The 27,131-nt window shown below is 39.9% G+C and overlaps 1 protein-coding gene across 2 annotated transcripts in view; it reads right to left on the bottom strand.

Moving 5' to 3' along the window:
• Positions 1–4,390: 4,390 nt before the first annotated feature.
• Positions 4,391–27,131, bottom strand: part of Cntn4 (contactin 4) — a 729,371-nt gene continuing 706,630 nt past the window's right edge. For both annotated transcript variants that reach the window (XM_051203477.1, XM_051203478.1), the window contains exons 16-23: positions 26,919–27,068; positions 25,423–25,493; positions 24,149–24,383; positions 21,946–22,058; positions 20,935–21,121; positions 20,383–20,495; positions 9,330–9,498; positions 4,391–6,182 (exon numbers count right to left, since the gene is read on the bottom strand). In XM_051203477.1, the coding sequence (XP_051059434.1) occupies positions 6,082–6,182; positions 9,330–9,498; positions 20,383–20,495; positions 20,935–21,121; positions 21,946–22,058; positions 24,149–24,383; positions 25,423–25,493; positions 26,919–27,068 (1,139 nt within the window). In that variant the 3' untranslated portion in view covers positions 4,391–6,081. The remainder of the gene's footprint in view (positions 6,183–9,329; positions 9,499–20,382; positions 20,496–20,934; positions 21,122–21,945; positions 22,059–24,148; positions 24,384–25,422; positions 25,494–26,918; positions 27,069–27,131) is intronic.

Raw genomic sequence — 27,131 nt, 5'->3', positions numbered from 1 at the left:
AGAGGAGCATCAGTCAAAATTTGTATTTCAAATAAATATTGCATGTAACATGCTTGTGCTTAAAAAGGAGGCCGTTCATTCTTTTTCTCTGAAATCCAAGTTTGACTGGACCTCTTGAATTTTACCTGGTACCCTGAACTTGCAGTACTGCTATGGTAGCTTAAGGGTGAAGGGTTAATGTTACAAGTGCAAGTGAAAAACAATTTCCAGTAGAAGAAAGCTAAGCATACCTGTTTGACCTCTTTTGAGTGAAAAAAAAAAAAAATCACCACACAAAATCCATGTGGACTCTCTCTGTAGGAATTGTGTCCTTCCATACATCCTATTGTCACAACATACTCTTACAGGTTCCTTGCCTTTCCCACCCATATTGTTCCCATGCCTACATCATCCCCTGGTACACAGAGAGTAGTTAACAGTCCTTTCCTAATTATAACCTGCCCCCTTCACAGACCTTATCCTCTCTTTCTTCTTTGAATTGCAGTACACCTTGCCCCAAGCCCTCACCTGGGATACCCTTTCCTCTCATTTCAGTATCTCCCTCTTTCTTGATTCAGTGTCCTACACTGTCCTTTGGCTGAACTTAGGGGTCTAGATTCTGCCTTAACCTGTTGTCTTTCTTAGTAAATTCCTATGTCTAGGTATATTACTTCAATATGAAGCCTTTCCCAGTTTGCCTTATGTCTTGCATGCTTGGCCTCTAACTAGTGGCACTATTTTTGGGAGGTGGCAAATTTAAGAGGTTAGGCCTACCTGAAATGAGTGGGTCACTAGGGATGTGCCATTAAAGGTTCTACCTGGTACCTAATCTCTCCTCTTTGTTCCCTGGTCATATTAAGGCAGGCAGCAGATGTTTCTACCTCCATGATGAGCCAAAATAATTATTTCCTCCCTTTAATTTTTTAGAGGCATTTTAGTCATAGCTACATAAAACAAGCTCAAATCACAAGGGATTTAAATGTACTGAATCAAGAGTTCAGTTCTAGTGCTGGCTTTTTAATGGTCTGTGTCACTCTGGATTCCTGGTAATCCTATTTGCATACATTTCATTAATGAAAATGGTAGAAACTTGTACTTCTTTCTTCTTAGCATAAAGAACATTTTGAGAACCATAAACATAAGTATCATCCAGATGTGGTGGCACATGACTTTAACCCCAGCACCTGAGAGGCAGAGGGAGGTGGATATCTGTGAGTTCGAGGCCAGCCTGATCTATATAGTGGATACTGGCACAGCCAGGACTATGTAGAGAGACCTGGTCTCAAAACAACAGCAACAAAGGATTAAATATTGCACTATTTTTTCACTTAAATTAGTGAAATTAAAATTTCACTAAGGCATATTTATATTCACACATAATTGGTGTTATTCCTAACAAGTGGAAAGAATGTTTAAAGAAGGTCCAGTTGACATAGACAGGGAGTGTCATATTAAATACCTCAGCCTTATAGTTTCTAGACTTTCAGATCTATCATGTGGTTGACCTTTTTTTTTTTTTTTTTTTTTAAGGCTTTTATCTGTGTGACCAGTTTTATTACAGCTCTGTTACTCTCTATCTGACCATGACTATGCAGATAAAGAACAGAGGCCAATATTGTTTGAACTGTGAACTTTGCTGAGTGCTGCACATTTACACTCGAATTGTGGAATTTGGACATTTACTCTTCATGGCCCATTTAGCACAAAGGTCAAAGGGATCTGCTCACACACCGGACAGCCTGCCTTGCACAGAGTGATCATAGTGTGACAGAGGCTTGGGAATCACAGGAAATAGCAACAGATGATGTCCCTCCATTGACAAATGATTTAAATACCAGCCACAGAGGGATGGATGTCAGAAACAGGCTCAATCATGTATGTGCCCTAGGGAAAATTGGACAGTTCAGTATAATGTGCGGAAACTGAAGGTGACTTTTGTGAAAAACCAGGCATCTGAATGAGGAACCTCCTGCGTACCTTATTTTATATAAACATTGATATTGATATTTAGTGTTAATTTATATTCTATTTATTATAGTAAGATTATTAAGTGTTACATATTTTGTTATGTTCCTAGACAACTTATAAAAGTAATCATTAATGTTTGGAGAGTTGTGCACCCAGAACATCCTATAGATAATCCAAAGTAAGACACAGCATTTGTTGGAACGCACCCCAAACTGGTAGACTCCACAAACATATCATTAGCCTTTTTTTTAGGCAGCCTTTGTGAAGGCCTGGAGACTAGCATTTTGTGATGGAATAATATTTCTATGTCTCCAGTTTAACTAGAAATCCTTACTTTTAAGAGCCTGTATTTCAAGTCACTATGGTTGACCACATTCTCAGTGAGAACTGAGTAATAATTTTAAAGACAAGGACATGCACTTAAGCCTTGAATGTGAAATGGAGGAAGGAAGGATGCAATATAGTACAATTAAAAAAAAACCTGTTAGTTGATATTACATAAACCCCATGACCCTTAGTAGTCAATTATGGACTTCTTGTAAAGGCAATGTTTCTTGAGCATATTGGTATCAAGACAGGGAAGGTAAAAGAGTTTGGGAAAAGGTAACCAAGAGTCTAATAGATGTAAAAATAGCCACAGGCATTCTGTTTCAAGATAAAAGCTCATGGCAGCTCCCATGTTATTGGTTGGCAGAATTCAGTGCTTACCTGAGAGTCAAAGTTTTAGCCTACTCTTCCAGCCACAGCAAAAGGAACTGTTTTGTATAGAAGGCTCCTTAGCTCAGTAAAAGCTAGTTACCCTGATGGGACCCATTTTTTTTTTCAGTGAAATGTAGCACAAAAAAGAACATGAAAGGATTAAAGAAAACAAATTTGCTTAGTGTTCCTTCCTTGGGAGTATCCCTCAAGGAGTGGCACACCCCAGCTGCTTGTAAGAGTGGGACGTAGTGCTTGGGACATTTCTTTGGTGGACTATATGTTGAAAGTCTCTTGTTTAGAGCCTCCCAACAGCTATTCTCTTGCCTTCTAGAAACATCATTAAACTCTTGGGTTAATACACTGTCCCTGTGAGTGATCATCAGTGTGAGCAGGTTGATCAGCTCGTATGAGCTTGTATGATCAGACACTTCCAGAAGAAGTGAGGAGCACACTGAGAAGAATGACATCAAACCCAGAAACGTAGTCAACGTATCCTTTAAACCACACAGCAAAAGACCTGGCAAGGTTTCTGTACTCCCGAGAGAAGCTGGGTGTGAGCACTCATCAAGGCTTGTACCTTTGCTACTTCCTGGGCATCCTGTGATGTGATGTTAATTAGTTCCTTTCTGTTTGGTCCAAGTAGGAGAGTTGTTTTTGTTGCTTTCAAACAGTGGCCCCTACCCACAATAACCACAGAGGCCAACAAATAAGACAAGTTTTGGTGAAGGTGGTGCTTGCCAAACTCTTCAGTCCGGTTGGCCTCAGCTAACTGAGGGAATCACTATCAGATGATAAAGCTGAGAGATGAAGAAAGTTCATCAAAGCATAGCACTAGAAGCCACTGGTCCTTTCCAGAACATCACCAAAGTAGTCCTTCCTGCATGGTTTCCTATATAGCACACAGGCCGACAACTGATGCAAAATGCTACTTCAAAGACCCCTTCAATCAATTCATCAATGAGTATTTATTGCAAGGCACTGTGCTAGGCACTATGGAGAGTACATGGAAGAGAAAACCAATGTCCCTGCCCTCAAGGAGCTCACAATCTAGTTGGGAAGACAAGGCATACATATAAGAAAAAGTCAATAACAATACAGGAGTTAGGTTCAAATGCAAGATAACAGTACAAGAGATTTCCAAAAGTCGTACCTCGTGAAATACCAAATGAAGAGAAGGGTTGCAGCAAATTCAGAGGAAGGATATCACAAGGACAGGCATGTGGAAAGATCTCACAGATGAGCTGGAGTGTAGGAGGTGCCCCAGGACAGTAGATATTTGGGTGGGAGAGAGGAGAACATTTCAAGGAGGAACAGCCATGAGACCAAAAGGCACAGAGGTGAGACCAAAAGCAAGCAGGGCTCAGTGTGGCTTGATATAGGGGTAAGGGACTTAAACTAAGAAGGGCCTTACATGCTTAGTTTTATATAGAGATTTTAAGATTGGGGTAGGGAAACAACAGATAACAGATCAAATTTTAAAAATCTTGGCTAGCCAAGAAAAATATTTTAGTCTATTTCAAGACATTGGTTACTTGATTTTGATTCTCTTTGCTTCCAAGGGAGATTTGAAATGCTGTCTTAAGGGTTGTCGATTCCAAAGTCATCATTGGAATTGGGTCACGTAGCTTTGGGTCAGTGCTAGAGACTTTTGAGTTTCCCTATGGTCCCAGTTGTAACTAGCACAAGGGTAAGCTAACAAATTCCCTGACAGGCAGGCAGGAATAATGCTCCCAGAAGGCAGATATCTTTACAAATGACAGAATATTTATTAACAATATTTTTAAAAAAGATTACATATGCTAGATCACTGGTAGATATCATTTACACTGGGGTTGGAAACTACCTGGGGTATCAGGTTTTTTTCATTCATTTTATTATTATGTTGATTTTTTGCATATGATTTTTAAATCATATTTTAACATAGAAGTAAAGCATATCAAACTAAGAAAGGAACGCAGCTGAAATACTGACAATATTTTCCCTGTTACCATCCTAATTTTCACACAAATGTAATCCTGATTATAACATTATTGAATGAATATAATTAGAAGGTTGAAAAGCTATGTTATGTGTAAGCAAAAATGACAAGTTACAGGCAATCATGAGCTCTCCAAGAAAGAAGAAAAAGGTGACTCTGTGTTTGAATGTCAGAAGTGTTATAGAAAATCTCATTGCCTTCTCTGTTCCACTCTTGTCAGCTTACAAAACATCCCCCATCATAACAAAGAGTTCTGTTCATAAGAATGAGGTTTTATCAATATTGCCATCTTTCACTGTATGATTTTAAGATTTATGTAAAGCTTAGAAGCAACCAGACTAGCTACTGCAAAACAGGGGAGACATCAAGATACAATTCATTTGTACTATTGAAAGTTTATAGAGTCATATGTAAAATTCTTTGCAGCAGCTACTTGCTGAAATAGGAAATTTTTTTCAAATTACATATGTTATTGTCATTCAAAAGAAGGACTCTATCATTACAGTTACTCATGTTATCTATAAGAAGATTTGAAATTATAAACTCATTGACAGAATTATTCATTAAAAAATTTACATTCAAAACAGATATGTCTAAAGAGTAAAATTACCTTTTATGCCATGAAAGACTTGTTTGACTATAGTAACGTTTTGTCTCTGTTACTACAGGGTATGTAACTTCAAATTCAGTGCCTAAGATAATGCTACTACAAAGATGATGCTCAAATAAAGTCTTACCACACGATGCTAAGTTCAGGGATGGGAGGATTGCACAAGGTGCCTCTTGATCTGGGAAGATTGGTTTTAGAGATTTGTAGTTCCTGAAACCATCTCAAGTTGTGTTGAACAACAAAATTCACAACAGGGTGGGAAAACATATCACATATGTCAAAGGGACTCAATTCAATGCATTAACCAGTCAAGGAGTAAGTTATGTACAGCAGCCTTTCCTTACAAACCCAGGCTCCAGCTGTTCTGTCCCTAGATCCTTGTAAAACTGTACAAGTCATTTGTGATTCATTTACTGAGATGAGTTTCAAACTCTGTCCATAAAGGAAATCGTCTCAAATCATAATTGTGTGGTTGTGTTGCCCAGAACATTTTACAGCAGAGGAAAAAAAAACCCAATATCTACATTATATGTTAACTTTAAAAAATTCTATAAAACACTAAATATATAATAAAAAATATGCATATAAGGACATATGTAAACTGCTTTGGTAACATCATATTACAGATGTTTTCAGTGCATTGCAGAGTTTCCCAAGAAACTTCAGACAAAGCTAGATTTGCTTTGAGGAAGTATTGTATAATGCCATTCCTAACGAAGCAAAAAACATTTTTTTTCCAGTAATAAGATGTACTTGAACAACAATATTACTTAGTACTGGGTGTCTTCAAAACAACTAGCTAAATGTTGCTTATATTATAAATAGCAAGTCCTTTAAATAACTTTTGTCATAAACTAGACCTGGCTGTGAGGGAGATCATTATTGTGCTGATAGCTGACAATGTACACGCATTGGAGGTAGAAGCCCCAGATCCTCTTGCATAGGAATCTGCAAAAAGAAAGAACAAATTCATTTAAAAGAGTCTCATCCTGTACACAAAGAAAAGAGATGCTCCAGGCCTTTACCAAAACAGTATGTCTGGCTGGGTTCTACAAGAATCACACTGTCCATCATCTAGCTATTTCTTTTATTTTTATTGTGTGTGTATGTATGTGTAGAAACACTTGTTTGCACAGGTATGTGTGCATACATGTGTGCATGCATATGGAGGGACACTGTCACCTCCTTAGAAGGATGACATCCAACTTGCTTTCTCGAGGCCAGGTTTCTAACTGATATGGAACTCATCAAGGGATCTTCCTGCTTCTACCTCCCTAGTGCTAGGATTACAAGGGTGTGTGTGCTTTTTAAACATGGACTAGGGTTCATATTTAAGTCTTCCAGTTTGCAACGTAAGTTTTTTTGTTTTTTTGTTTTTTTTTTTTTCTGACAGAGCTTTCCTGCTGGCTCTGACTACATGATTCCCTGTCAATGACTCATTAACACCAGTTCCATGATGACCTATCTGTGGGGTTGGTACATGTTAGGGAATAGCCTACAGATTCTCATTAGATTTTTTTCTTTTTATAAATTGATGGTGTCCATATTCAGTGTGGTCAATATTTCAATATTACTAGCAACATGTCTGATACAGGTCAGTATGTCCATGATGTGACTGATACTCCCTTTGAAATTCGACCTCTGTGTCATGTAGACACTGTGACACTCAACTATTACATTCCCCTCTCTGGACCAGATATTGTCAGTGTTTAATTCATCAGATGAGGAGACTGGGCTCCCAAGAGATGAGGTAACTAACTTGTCTAAGATTGCTAGCTAAGTGAATGGCTGGATTGGGAATCAAAACCATGTTTGTCTAAATATATTTCTTTTGCTCAGACAAAAAATCACATTGTAGACAAACTTTTTCATATGGGTTGCACATTTTTCATAGTAAAAGCTTTCCCATGGCCAGTCTGGGTTCTTCTAAGGCAGTCTGATCTCTCCAACTGACAGGATGGAACTCCCTTTAAGGGAAGATATTCTCTGCTTGCTAGAACCCAGGCCATCACTATCCAGGCACTATTTATATTCCTGTAATGAGTAAGACCAAGAAGTATCAGTGAGGAAAAGGAAGATCTTTGCAACAGTAAGAAGTTTTTAGGAAGATTTAAGCAGAGTGAGATAAATAAATCCCAACCGTGTGTTGTTGTGCTCTGGAGATTACTTCCATAGCTGGCTTCCTTTTGGGGGAAGTCAGAGCCCTTGTTTGGTGATAGCTAGTTCGTCTATATAGCTAGTTCCAGGCCAGCCAAGGCAACTACTTAGTGAGGACCCCCCACCCCCAGCAAAGAAACAAAAAACAAAAAACCTACAAAACAAACAAAAAATACAGTTCAGTGCCATTGAAGTCCACTAATCATATATATATATATATATATATATATATATATATATATATAATATTAACCATACAATATATATTAGCTATATATATATCACTCACACACACACACACATACACACACACACACACACTTGTGTAAGTATGTTTCCCACTGCACCCCATACTGTTCTTGAAAAGACAAGTACCTATTGAATCCTTATTAAATGAAAGGCAAATTAGAGAGTGGGTAAAATGACCTGGGAGCTCTTTACTCTTCTGAATTAATAAATTTGGCAGAAGCCATCAAAATTGCTTCATGACTGCGTTGCTATCATTTCCTACTGTAACACAAACTAGCCTTTTCTTCCTCTAAAAAAATAAAATGATGAACATCTAACAGAGACTTAGTCTAGCACTAAAATTAGGGTCTCAATGTTATGGATGTCACCCTTGGTTTAAAATATCATCTTTCCAGTGATAGTTTGAAAGTTTAATTAGAGCCTGAATTGATCCTCTAACATCCAGACCTCAAATCCAAAAGCTCAAAAATTATGTGCCTTTATATCTAATAGCAACCTGGATGTCTATAATCTTTTCGTTACCATTATAAAATACTCCACAAACAAAAGGACCATGTAAGCTAAAGAACAAACCTCAGATAGTTTTGGTTAATATAATCCTGGCACTTAGGAAGCAGAGGCAAAAGGATTCCTACAAGTTGGAAGATGGCTTCCTCTACATACCCAGTCCCAGGCCAACCAGAGCTACTTTGTAAGACCTGCCTGACAAAACAAAGACAAAAAAGTACAATCCATTGGCAGTATTTTCAGATGCTGTGTAATCAGCACTACTCTTTCTGGATGCTTTTAAAATCATGCTAAAAAATACACAAATATTCATTAAGCAGCCATCCTCCAGTCACCAGCTGCTGCCAATCATTCTGATTTTTTACTCATGAATTTTCCTCTTATTAAAATAAAAGAAACCTTACAACAAAAGTAGTATGCTGTTGATATATTCATAAACATGATACTTAAAAACAAGATAGAATGCATTTTCTCAAAAAGGTTACTTTCACATACTATTTAACAACCTTTTAAATGGAGACAATTAACTATATATAGCCATATGTGTTTTGCATGTAGATTACATATACTCAATCAAAATGTATCATGTTAATTTCTAAATGTTGCCAACTCAAAACTGAATTATACTAGTTCTCTGGGAATAAAATACTACAGCCTTATTAAGAAATTCTTGGCAGGAGATGGTGTTGTACATCTTTAATCCCTTTCATATCAGCACTGAGGAGGCAGAGGAAGGTAGATCCCAGTGAGTTCAAGGCTAGCCTGGTTTTCATAGAAAAATTACAGATCAGTCATGCTACATAGTGAGACCCTGTCTAAAAGAACAAGAAAACAATCAAACATTCTTGTCTATTCTTCATAAATGTGTTGTTCATTATCTTTGGAAGCCATAATTTGGGGACTATGTATTTGTGAACTAAATGACTTATGTGGGACAGCCTTCACATACTTTCTTGATTGGTTACTGACTAAATCCATGAAAACTAGGCAAAGGTTTCTGTTTTGTTTTGTTTTGCATGAAGTTTCTTGCACTCAGGAAACATCAGTGATGAGAGGAAGGGGGCTCCTGTCATTTGTCTTAATTACAACTTTTTCTTTTCAAGCTCAATTTCTTTGAAGCCTTGGGTCATCTAAGACAGTGACACAGTAGGAAGGGGGAAAGGGCAAGAAAAGGATTCTTACTTGATATCTTTGGGATTCGGATTTGCTCGCTGCTGCTGCCATCTCCTCCATCACTGAATGGCTTGATCTCTATGATGTAATCTTCATCGAAGGGTAAAGAAAGCTCCACTGATGTTTTATTTGTTTCAATGACGGATGTGCTGCTTTGCCTGTTCCATCTGTACAAGACCTGCCCATGTGGAAAGAGCAGGTATCATTTGCTGTCCAAATGCCCAAAGATATGGTTTTATTCCTTTCTATCTAGGTACGAGCTAAATGTAAGGTGATAGAAATGCTCTGACAGCCTGCTCACGCAGAGAAGGTTATTTTATGATGAGGGTCATGTCTGCTGCTGCCATGTAATGGAGGGAAGAGTTCAAATGCTACTTCAAGTGGGAAAGAGAGCAGCATATGTGGCTACTCTTTCGGGAGGGTAAACTAACAGACATTGAAATACAGAAGTCTGAATAAGGATGCAGAGTCGGTGATACACTAGGAGTCTTGGCATCAGAATAGATCTAGTTCTGTGTGACCCTGAGTCATTTATCTCACCTCACAGAACTTCATTTCCCTCCACTGTAAAATGGGGGGCAGTAACAGCCACTTTCCAAGATTTTATAAAGATTGAATGCAATAAGAACTGGGTTCAATGGATGCATTAAACATGTTTCAGTTAGTATATAGGCAACACAAATTGGACTTGCTTTTATTTTCTTCTTTTCTGGTAAGGGAGGGAGGTTGGGAGGAAGGGAAGGAAGGAGGGAGGGAGGGAAGACCTGGGAGGTGAGTGTTATTGGAATGCATGGCAGGAAATTTCCAAATAATCAATAAAAAATATTATTTTGGAAAGAATAAAGTATATCTATGCAGGCTTAAGTGCAACAAGATGAGCACACATAGCAGTTCCAAGCACAAGAGACACCCAGAAGGTTGTTATTATCAAGAATCTTCTTGAAAGAGGACATTTCTAAACACTAGATGGCTTCTGAATGGCAAGAGCAGTGAGCTCTCCACTTTCCCTCCCACTGGGACCCCTTTTAAAGGTCTCATAGAAGAGGCAATCAGTGACAATCTGGAAGTGTGGTGGTTCTGAACAATCCCACTCATGCACCTTTGTTTTCCTTCCTGGGCCTCTTAGATGCTGAGTTTGGACTGTAATTTATCTATTGAAGTGGCTGGCTAGTTTTACTGAAAACACACTCGCCTGGGTCTCTGATGGACCTCAACCTAGTAGGGAATAAAATATAAATGAATAAAAACATGCCCCTGCCATTGTGTGTCCTGTGACAACTATGAGAAAAACTATCTTGTAGGTTCTGACTCTTGTAGGTAATGTCCCTGTCACCACAATCCCACAATGCAGGTATTTTTATGCCCTTTCATAGATAAGAACACTGTGGCCCAGGGTCCTCACACCATGGAGAAGTGTCAGGAAGCTGATTCCTAAGCCATAAATCAAAACGTCCTACCGTCTCCAACTTCCCACAGAGAAAAAAAAATGGAGCTGGATGTAGTCCTCAGCCTTGGATGCTTTGGGACATGTACTGATGCTCTAAATCTGTATTTCTCATCAGAGGAGGAAGGGTAGAGCATAATTTTGCCCTGTCTCAGAATTACCAGGCAAGATACTTAAAGCATCATTTGTTCAGGGCATCCCTAGTTTTTCTGGTTGTTGGGGTCAGGGCTGAGTCCTGGACTTCTCCCTCTCTTCTAAGTTCTTCACCTACACCTACAGCAATGTTGCTAGACCAGGCATGCTAGTTTGAGGACCACAGGACTAGCTTGTGTATCCGTAAGACCCCTAAAAATATTGATCTACTGAGGTCAGAAACATATGGTCAGTCTTCTATTGCAAGACAGAAACAAACATGAGTGAAATTCACAAGATTTCCTTAACATAGTTAAGATCCCATTTGTTTCTTGGCATTTTATCACCTTAATGTATGGCTTTCTAACACAAGGTGGAAAACACAATTTCTTTAAGGTGAAAAGATTCACAAGGCCTCCCCTTTCCCACTTGGACACATCAGCTGTGCCAGGCTTGGTATCCCTTTGCAAATAATCAGGCACCAATAAATCCTCAGCCACCAGCTTCTCATCCCAGCCCTTCCAGGAGAATGGGCTGACTGATGGGATGCAAGGTCACATCTGGCTCAGAAGAACAAATTGCTTCTTTGATTTACTTCTGGTCCTTGCAAGAGCTCAGAGAATACAACTGGTTTCGAGTATAAATCCAAAAGAAACATTTCCTCCAAAAAGCAGACTTTTTTTTCTTTCTTTTCTTTCTTTCTTTCTTTTTTTTTTTTTAAATCAACCTTGCTTATCAGTCTTGTAATAGTTGAGAATGCAGTGGCACCTAAATAAAGGACAGCAAAAGCTTTATTTACACCAAACACTTGGTACAGCTGTTTGACTCAAAGGCAGTTATTATATCTGATATAATGCAGGCAGGGAGAAAAAGAAGATTCCTGGGAATAATGATAACAACTGACTACTTTTGCTTCTCTGGTGTCAGAACACTTCTACTTGTAAAAGTTTACATAGATCATCTCCCTAGCTAAGCTTATTTCCTATTCTGACCTCAGAGATGGGAACCTGAGACCTGGAGATAGTAGACAATTCCCTGTGGTCCCATAACAAGTAAGTGATTGACTCCATGTTTAATATTGAGTAGCTCAACTCCAGAGTAGTTCAATTTGGATTCCACTTGCAGGTCAAATTGCTTTCCCTTCCTTGTCTCTCTCTTCATCTATTCAAAATAAGGGGATTAGACAGTGAACTAATAAAGAGGTGGGGGGGGGGGTAGGAGAACACATGGCTCAGCAGGTAAAGACAACTGCCACCAAGCCCGATGGCCTTGATTAGATAGATCTCCAGGATTCACATGATGGAAGGAGAGAACTAACTACTGAAAGTTGTCCCTCAGGCATGCTATATACATGTGGGTATACAGATGCATATGTGTGTGTGAACATAGACACACACACACACACACACACACACACACAAATAAAATGTAAAAACTAAAGTCAGAGAAGATGTAGCCTGAGGATCATATGCTGCTGGCATGTATTATTTGTGTAGGGCACATGAGCCAGTCAAAGATGGTACTGAGAGGAAGTCAAGAGGGCAAGACCTAAGTTGTTTACAAAATGTGCTAATTGGTTGCCTAGATCGAACTAGATGAGGTTACTGCATGAACAGCTCCTGTTCACTAGGTAAAGCATAAGAGCACTGACTTTTAAAAATCATTGGCTGGCTCTTTTCCTGCTCTGTGTTTTTTTCCTTTAAAAGATACCTGCAATGGGACAATAAAACTAGTTCCAGCTTGACTAGACTCCTTGCTGTGTCTGATTGACTCTGGGAATATTGGAGGCTGGGGAATGGGTGGGCAGTGCACTTACCTTTCTTTGGACCCAGCTCAGCTTTCCATGGCTAGGCTAAGAACCTCTGAAATTTATTTGGCCAAGTTAGTGTCTGATTTTTTTTTAAATGCCAACTTTTATGAACTAAGAAATTATGCATGAAGGTTTATCCTTATTGTTCAAAGATATGGCCATTGTGGTTACTATGTTTTGGATGTTTATGTCCTCTAAAATTTATTCTAAAAATTAATTGCTACTGTAACAATTTAAGAAGGTGGAACATGGTGGCTTAAGCTTACAGTCCTATTATTTAGGATGCTGAGGCAGAAGGATTATTGTGAGTTTAGGCCAGCTTAGCTACATAGTGAGCTGAGCTCCCAGGGCAGCTTTGGCTACAGAGTTAGACCCTGTCTCAAACAAGAAAAGTGGAACTTTTAAGAGATGATTACTCAGTTATAATGTTCCTGGACTGTGAGAGCTCAAGTTTCATGGTGGGACTGGTTCTATTGTAGGAATCCTGTCCCCCTTGAGTGTGTATTTTTCCTTTTGTTTTATAAGGATGGAGAAAGAAGACTGTCCTTGTAAGTCAACACTTTCATGTTGAAATTCCCAGCTTAAGAAATATGTTTGTTGGCAGCCCACAGACTGGGAAAAGATTTTCACCAACCCTATATCCGACAAAGGGCTGATCTCCAAAATATACAAAGAACTCAAGAAACTAGTCAACACAACTCCAAATAACCCTATTAAAAAATGGGGTACAAAACTAAAGAAAGAAATCTCAATAGAGGAAATCAAAAAGGCTGAAAGACACTTAAGAAAATGCTCCACATCCAAGCTATCAGGGAAATAAATGCAAATCAAAACAACTTTGAGATACCATCTTACTCCTGCCAAAATGGCTAAAATTAGAAACACCAGTGATGACTTATGTTGGAGAGGATGTGGAGAAAGGGGAACACTCCTCCACTGCTGGTGGGAGTGCAAACTCATACAGCCATTTTGGAGATCATTATGGCGGTTCCTCACGAAAACTGGAATTAGTTTACCACAGGACCCGGCAATCCCCCTCTTAGGCATATACCCAAAGGATTCACATCCATGCAACAAAGATATCTGTTCAACTATGTTCATAGCAGCACTATTTGTAATAGCAAGAACCTGGAAGCAACCTAGATGCCCCTCAATTGAAGAATGGTTAATGAAGATGTGGCACATCTACACAATGGAATACTACTCTGCAGAAAAAAATAATGGTATCTTGAAATTTGCAGGCAAGTGGATGGCACTTGAAGAAACCATCCTGAATGAGGTAACCCAGTCACAAAAATAGGAACACAGTATGTACTCATTCATATATGGATTTTAGACCTAGATCAAAGGATCACCAGCCTATAATTCACACCACCAGAGGAACTAGGATACAAGGTGTATTCTAAGAGATTCATATAAAGTCCTTCACAGAACTGGTAATGGACAAGTCCCCCAGAGCTCAGGGGAAGTGGGGGGGGGCAGCGAATGGAGAGAGAAGTAGGAAGAAACGAGGGGGAGGAAAGGAAAACATGTGCGACCAGGAAGATTTAGCCTGGTTAGGAATAGAAGACAGGAGAGAGAGAGAGAGAAAGAGAGAGAGAGAGAGAGAGAGAGAGAGAGAGAGAGAGAGAGAGAGAGAGAGAGAGTATAAAAGAGAGGAACCAATATTGGTTTGAAGATAAAATTGAACACAAAGAAAGGTCTAGAGAACTACAAGACTGCTGCCAACTAACAATTTGAGCTTCAGTGGAAAGGCTATCATAAATGCCCTTCCCGGATAGTGAGATCAACAACTAACTTCTCCATGGAGCCCTCAACTAATGCCTGTTGGAAACAGGAGCAAACACCCATACATAAACACTGAGTCGAAGTAGAACTCAGATGCAGAGGGAGAGGACAAGACCAGGTGGCAGAAACACATAGAGACAGCTTACCTGAACAAGGAGGAGCTAACAGGCCACTAGACTGATAGCTGGGAAGCCAGCATGGGACTGATTCAGGTCCCCCTGAATATGGTTCTCAGCCAGAAGGACTGAGCAGTCTAAGGGACCTCAGACAGTGGAGCCAGGATGTATCCCTGGAGCACAAAAGGACTTTGTGAACACATCCCCCCATGGAGGGATAATTGCCTTAATCTAGAGACAGTAGAGAAGCCCTAGTCCCTACTTCACATGACCTGTCAGACCTACATGACCCCTACTGGATGACATTCCCCTACATATGGAATTGGGGTGGGGGGATGGGAGGGTGGTTAGAGTGCATGTGAGAGGGCAGAGAGGGTAAAAGGGAGTGAAGAAGGGAGGGAGGGAGGGAGGTTGGGAGGGAAAGAGGGAGGGAGAGGGAACTGGGATCGACATGTAAAATAATAAATTAAATTTAAAAAAATGCTTTGACTCCAAAATTTAAGTTCAAGGACAAGTTACTGGGGAAAAGGATTTCTATTTTTGTTTCCACAGAAAATGAAAAGTTGTGGATTCCTTCCAGACTAACGTGGTTTGATCAAGCCAGACCGCCTGAAACAGAGTACAAGGTGATCCTGCATTCAAAACAGCTGGACAAAGCAGCCTGACAGACTACAGCCAGGATTTCTGAATCTTCTTTGAATCCCCCATGACAGTGCCCCTAACCAGCAGGAAGTAGTTTGGAAAAAACAACACCCAAATTCCCAAATATTGTGTATAAATGTTTGTTTTCATTTAAATGGACTTGGTTATATAAAATAAAAAAAGAAATATGTTTGTATTCATGATAAACTAACAAGCCTCAGTTATTGTGTTACAGTAGCACACACACAGACAAAACACTGGTCTATACTTCTCATTGGCAACAACTGGAGCTAAAAAAGCCACTGCAGTTTCTGGACAGTCACAAAGTGTATTACTATAGTCAACAATATTTCACATTCTGTTACACTGACATATGTCCACTTCTGGACCTTCATGCCTCTGTCCACATACTTTGCCAGAGAGCTGCCTGTCTCATTTCCTCCTTTCTTTCAAAGGCTATTTATGATATAACCCCTGACATAGCTTTCCTTGGCCTTTATATAAAATGGCATATCTCTCCTGTTTGCTCCCTGGGTCTCTCTGGTTTCTTTCCCTCATGCCTTTTTCTTTGCAATGCGTTATTTCCACCAGCTGCCAGTAAAAATAACCAAGTGGCAAGGGTCAGAATCATATTCCATACTGCTGTGTTTGGATCACAGGTTTGGTTATTCCAGAGATGTTATTTTCAAACATTTTTGTGTCTTTCAAGTTAGGGTTAATAGACATAGGAGATTCTAGAAATTTCTTCTTTGAGGAGTTATTGATGGTAAAATGGTTAAGAATCTTGGACAGATTTCTAGAGTGTTTGTTGAATAGGCTCAGTTAGCTTAATTCACTTATTTACTTTGGCAGTTTACTCATCCTCTTTATAGTGGTTTGTCCACTCCACACACTCCCTCATCTCAGTGGTTCTCAGCCTATAGATTGAGATTCCACAGGGGTCACACACCAGATATCCTACATATCAGATATTTCTATTATGATTCATAACAATAGCAAAATTATAATTATGAAGTAGCAGCGAAATGCTTTTATGGTTGGGGGTCACCACAACATAAGGAACTAACTGTATTAAAGGGTCATAGTATTAGGAAGGTTGAGAACCACTGCTCTACTTCTTGCTATTCTCCCTCTTCTCTCTCTCTCTCTCTCTCTCTCTCTCTCTCTCTCTCTCTCTCTCTGTTTCTCTCTCTCTCTGTCTCTCTCTCACACTATACTCCATTCTCTACCTCTTGCTATCTTACTATCTCCACTATTCTCTAGACCTAGCCATGTCTAATCTGCTTTCTCCTCTCTGTACTCTGCCAGAGGCCTCTGGATATGCTCTGTCTTTTTAGCAATAAAAACCTTCCTCCTAATACTGGATCAGTCATGTCAGCAGTATCTTTACTGCACCTCCTCAAATAAACTGATGCCATAAGTAACTCATAAGATAATCTGGGACTCAAATACTCTAAAATCCATTCCTTATTGAGACTACCCTACCTAAACAGGAATTAACTCGACCCACACAACAAAAATCACAGTGAAAAGCTCCTTACTGTACAACCTTTTTAGTGTTTAGGAAAGAAAGTGATTTTAAGGTGTGACTGTGATATAAGCAAGAGCCTTTTGTAATGAGACAAGCTCTCTACCAAGGATCATCTCTCTCAGAGCTAAGAGATCCATATTTTACTTTTATAACCCCAGCTCTAAAAGTGACGTCTATCTGGGATATCATGGGAGAAACCAGTTATACATTTATATCCTTAAACATTCACATGCATATGGAGCGTTCAGTATGTAAGAGTACTGGGGATCCAACTGAGGAATAGGGAGTCCAGCTCCCCAGCTGTATCCTTAAAAGGAGAGGTGTTGAGCTGGAAATCAGGGACACAGAAAGTGTCATTGTATGGTTTTTCCTTGCCAGTCCGTCTTTCTTCCACCTCCACTACATGTGGTCTCCATAGCATTGTGCACACCTGACATCATCTATGGGTGATACCTACCACATGTACCCTGCTGTCACAGAGGGGCTGCTCTTTATTCTCATAGCTTAACTCCAAAAGATACAAATGGCCTGCCTGATGCCATAAAAGATGACCTCATTTGAGCTGATATTTGAATCAGAAAGGGAACTAAATGTCCTAGTTTTAATTTATTCACATAGTTTAGTCTATTTCTATGGAAATAAAAATAGTTTTACTAAATCCTATATGGAGAAAAACATGCCTTCTGGGAAGGCAAATTTTGGCTCAGTTGTACTTTACAAAAGCCAAAGCTGTCCAAGAATGGACTCAGCTCAAAGGGAAAATGGACTTTTCTCCATTGTTGGAGGTAAGCAGTATTCACTATACTACTAATCATTGAGATGCCAGAGAGGTAAATTCAATGGGGCATTCTAGTTAAGGACATTTTGCTTCCAGTCTAGATTCAGAATGAATGACTTTGTGTAAAGCTTTTGATAAACTATCATCACCATGGCTGTGTGGACATGCTCTTGACTGCTAGTAATTATATAATAATCCTCAAAAGGAAAAAAAATGACTTTTCTTGCAAATAACCACCCCCCCACACACACACTGTTTTCATTACTTAAGGACGATTATAAAACCAGGGCTATGATTTTGAAATTTCCTCAAGGAGAAGAGCTTGGAAATCAAAGAGTTTAGGAGTCATAAAATGGAGAATTCTATTTCTTATTATTTAAGTCTCTATGCTTATTATGCTTCCAGGAATTTTGTTCTTTTCCAGCTAAACATCTTCAGTTCCTTCCTTCATCTTCACAGAGGTTGGGACCGGACCTTGGTCACAGTCTGCTCAGTGTGTCATCTGGCCTACACAACTGGACCACCAACCCTGCTAATCCTTGAACACAGACCCTTCACATAAGAATGATACATTATTGCTTAAACATGTGTTCCCCACCCTCCCCTCTTTGAATCTGAGCTGGCTTTACAGTAGCTAGTTTTATCCTTAGCTTTAAAAAAACATGTAGCTTCTACTCTCTCAGTGGAGCTAAAGTCATCATCAGAAGTCTAGCCTTGAGATGGCCACACTGGAAGAAAGCACAAGTTCCCCATTGACAGAGACTCCTGGGATAAATGATCTCTGGTCACCCTCCAGCTTTGCAAAGCCATGCCAGGTGACAAAGTCATCCATGTGTGACCTGTCAGGGATTATAACAACAGACATTTCCCATTTTGACCAAATGAAGACTATAAAATAGTAAAAATTAAACACAATTGTTTTAACCCAACTTCAGGTGGCAATGGGCACTAAAAGAGATCGCTTAGACATCAGGAGTATATACTGCTCTTGTAGAGGACCTGAATTAGTTCCATGTCAGACAGATCAGAGACTTTTGAAAATCCAGCTCCACTAGATAAAACACCATCTTTTAGCTGTGTGTGTGTGTGTTCATTTTCTCTTTGAAGACAGGCCAGCATTTACATGATCTGACAAACAACATTTTCAGTCTATTTTCTTACAAGGAAAGCTATCTATAGAAACAAGCAAAGGTATTGGAATGGTCAAGTTGTAGGAAGGATGGAGAGGGAGAGCAATGAATGAGATATCTTGATAGATGGGGACATTATGAGGTAAGGGAGAAACCTGGTGCCACAGAAACTCCCAGTAATTCCAAAAGGATGACCCCAGTATGTTGGACATGGTGCCTGAACTGGCCTTCTGCTGTAATCAAATAGATGACTACCCTAATTGTCCTCATAGAGCCTTCATTCGGCAACTGATGGAAGCAGTTGCAGAGATCCACAACTAAGCACTGGACAGAGCTCTTGGAGTTCAGTTGAAGAGAGGTAGTAGAGATCATCTAAGCAAGGGGAGTCAAGGTCATGAAGGGGAAACCCACAGAAACAGCTGATCTGAGCTTGTGGGAGCTCAGGGATTCTAGACCTACAGAGAGGGAGCCAGCATGGGACCAACTTAGGCCCTTTGCATCTGGGTGACAGTCATATAGCTTGGTTTGTTTGTGGGGCCCCTAGAAGTGGGACCAGAATCTGTCCCGGGTGTATGACTTGGCTTTTTGTAGCCTATTTCCTTTGGTGAGATACTTCACTCAGCCTTGATGCAGTGGGGAGGAGCTTGGTCCTGCCTCAACTTGATATGCCATGCTTTGTGGACTCCCATTCGAGGCTTGCCCTTTTTTTGAGGAATGGAATTGAGGAGAGATTTGGAGGAGAAGAGGGAGGGGAAACTGTGATTGATATATAAAATAAATAAAAAATAAATAAAAAAAACATGACTTTTTAGATTTGGTGTACTGTTCCAGTTTTCTCGCTTACAAAAAAAAAAAAATGAAGGGGAAAGAAAAAAAAGAAAACAAGATTGGGAATGGGAATGGCATTAGGCAGTTAATATTGTTGATTAAACACACATACACACACAGAGAAAGAGAGAAAGAGGGAGAGGGGGGAGAGAGAGGGGTGAAGGAGAGGGAGAGGGAGAGAGGGGGAGAGAGAGAGAGGGATAGGGGGAGAGAGAACAAAAAGTTAAGGGCTGTTTTGTTGGGATTTTGTAGAGTTCCAGTCACAGGGTCTTTAAGCATTTCTGACCAAGACTATATAAACCTAACCAAAGTTTACACGTAGTTGTAGCTTGTGTACATGTTCCCAAGTGGGAACCATGAGCCACATGTTAAGGACTTTGTCTCCAGCCTGTAGTGTTACTGGAAGATGGTGGGACCTACAAGAGCCAGACTTTGTGATTGCTCTTGCAGGGTGCTGCAAAATGGAATCCCAGTCTCTTTCGTTCTCTCTTTTTGCTTCCTGGCCACCATAGACCACATCTCCCTGCTATGATATATTGCCTTGCTAGAGGTCCAAAAAACAAAGCAGCTGTTAACCACCCATGGGTTGAAACAGAAAGTGTGAACCAAATTAAACCTTTCTTCTCTTTTCCAAGCTGATTAGCTCAGCTATTTGAAAAAACAGGTCACCCAGATGATGGTCTAAACCCTGAAAAGTTAACACATAGCACATATAAAATTCAGACAAATCACCTTAGGGGAGAGATTCCTGAAAAGGCCAGAGGAGTGACTTCAGGGAAGAGTGAGAAAATGGAGCGTGTGCTGCAAGGCAGACTCCCTGCTGTTAGCAGGATTAGGTGTGCTTGCAAAAAGAAATTACCCACTTTGTATCCTTTTACTTCTGACTCATTATCCAGGGCCTTCACTTGATCCCAGTTCAGGATAATTTTGGAGTCTGAAGAATTCCATATGATGTTTCCAGGGGGTTGGCTTGGTGCTATAAAAAAAAAAAAAAATTAAGATAGACGAAGTCACAGATTATTAAATCTCAATAGATTCTGAGGAATGTCTCCTCACTAGAATTCTAGAGTAGAGGCAATTTAATGGGCGATTGCACTAATATGTGTCTTCAAGGTCACTGAAATCTGACGAGATACAGCATTGCAAATGGAAAAAGACTCAGTTGGTCGACTACCATTTATAGCTAAAAGAAGTAGTCCTTCCCAGTGAGGAGAAAAACATTTATCTTTCTGTCCTCTGGAGCAATGAATTTGGCATGGTATTCTGAAAGGTTCAGTTAAAATGCTAAGGAGCCTTTGAATCCATATAATGATACCAATTAGTATGCAAATGATCCCTGGGAGGTGGGGATAGGTAATGAACTTGGAGTATGTCTGATGAATCCCCAAAATATTTCTGAGCAACTTTGTCCTTACGTGGCTTTCTGGTCGTGACATTGACTGTGGCACTGGAGGGTCCTGTCCCTGCTGAGTTATATGCCTTGACAGATAAGTGATACAGTGCACTCCCTTTCAAGTTGGTGATTTTTGTAGATGTCTGATTTCCAACTGTTCGTATTTTTCTAGCATTTTCTTCCTTGTCATCATGTCTCCAATATTTTACCTGAGAAAATAAAAAGAAAGGTCTTGGAAATCACAACTACTGGGGTTATTTCCAATGTCATCAGGTAATAATATTTTTATGCAAGTCCTTATGATGTAGTTAAATTTCTATATTAATTCATGGACAGAGATTTTAGGAGATTCACATGATCTGAAAAATTATCCACAGTAAGAAAATCTCCTCTTTCTTCTTATTTTTCCACTGACATGGACAGTCTGGTGAATCATCAATGGATATTTCTCTTATTTCCCCCACCTTTGGTTTGAGTCCAGGTGATTCTGGGTATATAAGACTGAAAAGAAAATCTTTTAAAAGATTTAATTTCATTTTTTAAAATTGTGTGTGTGTGTGAGTGTGGTGTGTTTGTGTGTATATGTACATGTGAATGTTGGTACCCACAGGGGCCAGAAGAGTACATAAAATCCCCTGGATCTTCACTTATAGGTAGTTGTTTAGTTGTCCAACATGGATACTGGAAACTACACTTAAGTCCTCTACAAGAGCATTGAACAATATTAACTTCAGAAGCCATTTCTCTATCCCTATCATATTTAAGCCCATTTTGCCAACTCTATTATAAATCTTAGGTTTATGAACACACACACATACACACATGAAAATATAATATTAAACTTGAGAATTAGCATGGACAAAGGGCAGTCTAGTTTCACAGTAGATCTTTGGTGCTTCTATTAATGGTATAGTATAACCAGGCCTCTAGAACAGAGACCTGTGTTGGGTGGCATGGGTCTTCTCCCATCACTGAGTATGTCTTAGAGGTCTCACTGAGAGATACGGATCAAATGCACATGTCTCTAGCTTACCTCATAGCCCTGAATCCGTCCTCTATTCTTTCCAATGGGGGTGGCCCAGAAAACTTCAATATCTGTGGCAGAAAGACTCCTGGCAAAGATACTGGCTGGTGGCTTGGTAGGTTCTGCAAATGAATTCAGAAAGTTACTAACCAGTCAGCTTTATCCCAACAAGCTTCTAGAAATGGGCTTAAAAGGCAGAAAGAAGCCATGGTCATAGGACTGTCCTTAATACCTGGGAGACACACAGCATCTTTCCAAAATAACTAATTACCATGTGCAGGGGGTTGCTTAGGAAAGAGACACTTCTGAAGTCTTACAAATGTCTACCCTGGAGGTAAGTGGAACTAAGGTGACCTAAGACCAAGTTTAGCAACACGTTTTCTTGGTCAGTAATTCTTTCAAGTAGATCTTTCTTAATTAAGTTAAGTAAGAGTCCCAGTTGCTCGATTATGAAAACAAGAGAGAAAGAAACAAGGGCAGTTAACTGAATTACGATGCAAGGAAGCTGGGTGGTGAGTTAGTTCTATATGGCTAGCTTTAAAATCCTAGACAAGTCATCGATAGTTTCTGGAGCTCAGTATCCTAGGATGCAAACGGCAGACTGAACCACAGGTTTCTCAAATTCTAGCTGTTTTTTACAGATAGAGTTGTACACCACTTGTATATGCAACTCTTCTTTCAATACTGTCCTTACTGAAAAACCTAGTTCGGATATAACTTCAATAATAACATTCACAAAAATCTTACCTTAGGTAGCACCATTCTCATTCTCTTAAGTATCCCCCCATATGCTATAATAAACTCCTGTTAAAACCAAATCATATAATAGACTCCTGTTAAAAACAAATGCAGTTTGTATACTCCTGCATTTGCACACTCCAGGAAATATTGGCTACGGAGATCTCCATTTACACGTAACAATATAAGGTTCTGCTTATATGTTAATTCAAAAATTTAGAAATTTCACTTGATACACTAGAAAACTTATCAGCCATCCTCAGGAAACAATTTCCTTCATGAGAATATACAACAAAAATTTTAAATATGTTGTCATGAATGTTATAATAGAGAAACATGCATGGCCTACAAATGTTATGGCTATAAATGATACACAAGAAACAAGGCATAAATAAAAACTTACTCCACATTGCAAGCCTAGGGAATCACAGAAAACCTTGGTTATTCAAAGTGAGGCCAGAAGAATGAGTAGGAATTTACAATGTGGTTTAGACAGAGAACAAGAGATGCTGAAGCACATGCAAGCAGACTGAAGATTAAGTTTGGGTAGTTTCTAGTCTCTCACATGTGGTTGTGGTATGTAATGTGAAGAGGGGAGAGCTGTGAGAGTTGGAAGGGAGGCAGGGGAGAGGCCATGGAAAACCGTTGCCTCTATGGGAATTATTTCTCTGCAGAAAGGATGAATGTGTTGTTTTCTTTTCTGACTTCAAACAAATGTGTCAACTTTCAGGTGTTCTCGTATGATTAAATTCTGAATCTCATCTTTAAAACAACAACGGTGAGCTCCAAGCACCCCAAAGTGTATGTGAGAGGAATTCTGAGCACAACGACCTCCTCAGAGAAGTAACAATGTGTGAGGACCTTGAATATCATGACAGAGTGAATGGCAATGTAAGCAATCAAGCTACTTCATGCTTCCCTATCCCAAGAAGTCAGAGCCAGGGCAAATGGCTTAAAAACACAAGTGATGAGAGAGAATGAAACATTTCATCTTCATACTCACTGGAAAGCATAAAATAGGGTTCTTTAAAAAGAATGATAGCAGATAGGTGTATGGTATTGTTTATCAATAAATAGTTAACAGACACAGAAAAATATGATCTGAAGATAACACAGGGCAAGGCACTTGCAAGTTGGTTGGTTCTTAGCAATGCAACAAATTGATGGACAGCCACATGTTTTCATATATGATAGAGTTTTTAATTGAGTTTTTTGTTTTGGAGACAGGTTTAACTATGTACCCCAGGCTGGCCTCAGACTGGCTAACCTGCCTCAGTCTCTCATTTTCTGGGATGCTGGTGTGTAAACACAAAGGCAGAGTTTCTGTGTTCTTAAGAATGTGTGTGTGTGTGTGTGTGTAAAATCCAATGTTTTTACAGTACACTTGTCTGTATTTCATACTCCAAGTTCATCATTCACCCTGATTGTAATACCATTTGAGAGTTGAAGGAATATCAAGGTAGCATGGCCATACCTTCTTCAGCAGAATACACCAATGTGGTGGGACTAAAAGGGCCTTCTCCTTTGTTATTGAAGACACCCACTTTAACCTCAAAGGGAGAGAATGGGCGCACACTCTCATTCCTGAACACGTATCTGGAGGCATCAGCTGAAGCCAGCACTGTCAGCATCCAGATCATTTTGCCATGTGGTCGGAAGGCTACCACATAACCAAAGCCTCTGCCATTCTGTAATTCCTCAGGGACTGTCTGGGGAGGAAGGGAAGTGGTACTCAGAAAGTATAGTAGTTAGATTCAAATATTCAACTCCCCTAACTGACTCAAACATTAAAGGTTACTCCCCAGTTCTTGCCTCAGTTGAGTCAAATATTAAAGGGTGCGCCCCTCTACACCTTATTTGGGGCTTTATATTCAGCTACCTTTAAACATAGAGATGCCCTCTAACCTGCCTGAGATACTCATGTGGTGCTAGAACAACAACACCTTGAAAAATGAAATGAAGGTCTACAGTGGAGAGTTGGGCTCTGGTGAGGTGGACTTGCCTATTACAAACGATGACCAATTTGCCACACAATTGATTTCCTAAGAAATTACCTTTTCACTATGAACCATCTAATAATATTTTTCCTTCAGTGCCAGATAGACAAAAGAAGTCACAGAAGGAGGCCATCTCTGCACGGACAAGATCCTGCCTCTGGGAAAGACTTTGAGCTCAGTTGGGAGGGAGGGAGAGATTTCTTTCCTTTCCCTGCTGGGGCTCTGGGTGAATTAAAGGCTTTTGATTTCAGGGGGCATTGTCTAAAATCTTTGGAACACATTTCAAACCTCTTTTGAGGCTCCCACCTCCTCTCTCAAAATCAATTTTTAATAAATTGGTGACTAACCTTCCTCCAGGTTGTTTAAAGAAATACCTCACAGCCCAACAGCAAAGCCAACTGCTAGGAAATTGTTCTGGGACACTCAATCTATAGCTGGCAGATGTTTTAAATCAATTGGCCATGCAGCAATTCAGAAAGAAAAGAAAGACTGGTTTTCTCTGAACCCGACTTCCTTTTTTTTTTTTTTTTTAAATTTGTGTTATCTCCTCTTTCATGATTGTTTTCCCCCTGTGAACAGTCGAATTAAAACTTCCTTCAAACAATTGGTGGCCAAACACCTTCACTTCCTGATAGACATTAATAGATTTCTTGAAAACAGAGGGGAACCATTCTGGCTTCTTGTCATATGGAGGAAAATAACAACATAACCCAGACAAATGCATGTCCCTTTGGTCCTGTGATGGATTTACCTCCCAGGTTATAACCAGTTCAGATTTGCTGCCTCCACCACCACTGACATTAGCTGGGGTGACTTCGGGGACTGCAGGAAACAAAAAAGAAACCAAGTTATTTCAGGTACTAATGGCAAATGTGGACCAGGAAAGTTGCCCAGATGGGGTGACTCACTGTTAGCGAATTCTTGGGCACATGTCCCTTTGCCCTGTGGATATCAGAAATAGCATCCACAAAAAGGAACAACTGTACTGCTTCAGCAAAATGTGCCAAGGAAATTTCTATTAATTACCTGTTTCTGGTTCAACAGAGTATTCATGTTACCAGTCACTACTGACCAGTTGGTTAGCCCTGGACCTAAAGACCTAAGAGAAAGAAAGGACTGAAGAATCTGCCCTCAAGCTTCTTTAGACATTTATTAATCATGTGGTGGCAACAAAGGAAAGGCAGAAAGAACTGTGCCCACATGGAGCTTACAATCTAGTGGGAGGTTGAGAACACATGCAAAATATCACAGAGAAACTTGGACAACACACAGTGATGTCGCAGACAGAATGGAGAAGAGCAGTTGTGTTCTGGAGTAGCAGGTTGCTCAGCGGAACACTGGGCTAATGGCTTCTCAGAAGGTGAGCTTTGAGATGGGTGTTGAAGGAAGTGGTGGACATAGGTTGACCCCTGGCTCACTGTGCTTAACCTCTCTGATCCCCAGTTTTCTCTGTAAAAGAGGGGAAATGAGACTCACTTCCTTCTCAGGGTGGTGGGGTAGAATTGGGTTATAGTTTTGGAGATGGGGAAAGAAGCATATGATTAGTTATGCTATCATATAAGTAAAGGACGCCAGGCAGACTCTTTGAATAGCTAGCTGGGGCCTGCAGTTAGTAACTCGGTATATCCCCTCAAAGTCAATGATACATACCTGGATGGATTTTTTATTCATCAATTTTGAGAATAAGGTGAAATTGTTGGTCTACTTAAGATCTTGCTATACTTTTACAAATCATTTGTTATTGTTGTGGCTTGAAATACTAGAGAGACCACACAATAGGATCTCCCAGTTCATAAGTGTAACTGACCCAGCAGGTTATACATTACTTTTATCCTCTGTTCATCATGCAAGCTATATGCAGTATATTCACATTCTTCACTTGTTGCAATGGTTTATGTCTTAAGAAAATCCTAGCAAAGATGTCTGAGCTAATGTCCTTTGACAATTTGTGACCCACCCACCCCCACCCCTGTGGTACATGAACCAAAGAAGAGTTGAGAGTTGAAACAATTAAGCAGAGGTACTATACTGTTTCTCGCTATATAGTGGACTTAGTAGAGGACTGAGAACTTGATTCAAGCACACTATCCGCAAGGCTGAGATTCTGGTGTATAATCTGGACCTGTTAAGGGAGAAAGTGTGAACACACAGAGCTCACTAAAGCTAATGAATAGGAAGAAGTCAAGGTTTCTTGTTAAGGAGCAGGAGCTGCCAGAACAGACACTGTATAGCTTGAGTGGTACTCACGAGCCTCCTCTGTCCTCCGTTTCTCTGAGGGCCGACTGGGTTCCCCAATGCCAATCACATTAGCTGCAACGGTGCGGAACTCATATTCAACCCAGGGGTTCAAACCCACCACAGTTGCTGTAAAGGTCTTCCCATCAACAAGTTCTGGAACTGGAAGATATCAAAAGCTGGGTGAGAGGGCTTAAGATAATTCACTCAGCTCCACAAACACAT

The sequence above is a fragment of the Phodopus roborovskii genome, unplaced genomic scaffold (genome assembly GCF_943737965.1).
Source record: "Phodopus roborovskii unplaced genomic scaffold, PHOROB, whole genome shotgun sequence".
Lineage (NCBI taxonomy): Eukaryota > Metazoa > Chordata > Mammalia > Rodentia > Cricetidae > Phodopus > Phodopus roborovskii.
Note: the sequence above shows the minus strand (reverse complement) of the source record. Positions and strands in the feature narration are given on the sequence as shown.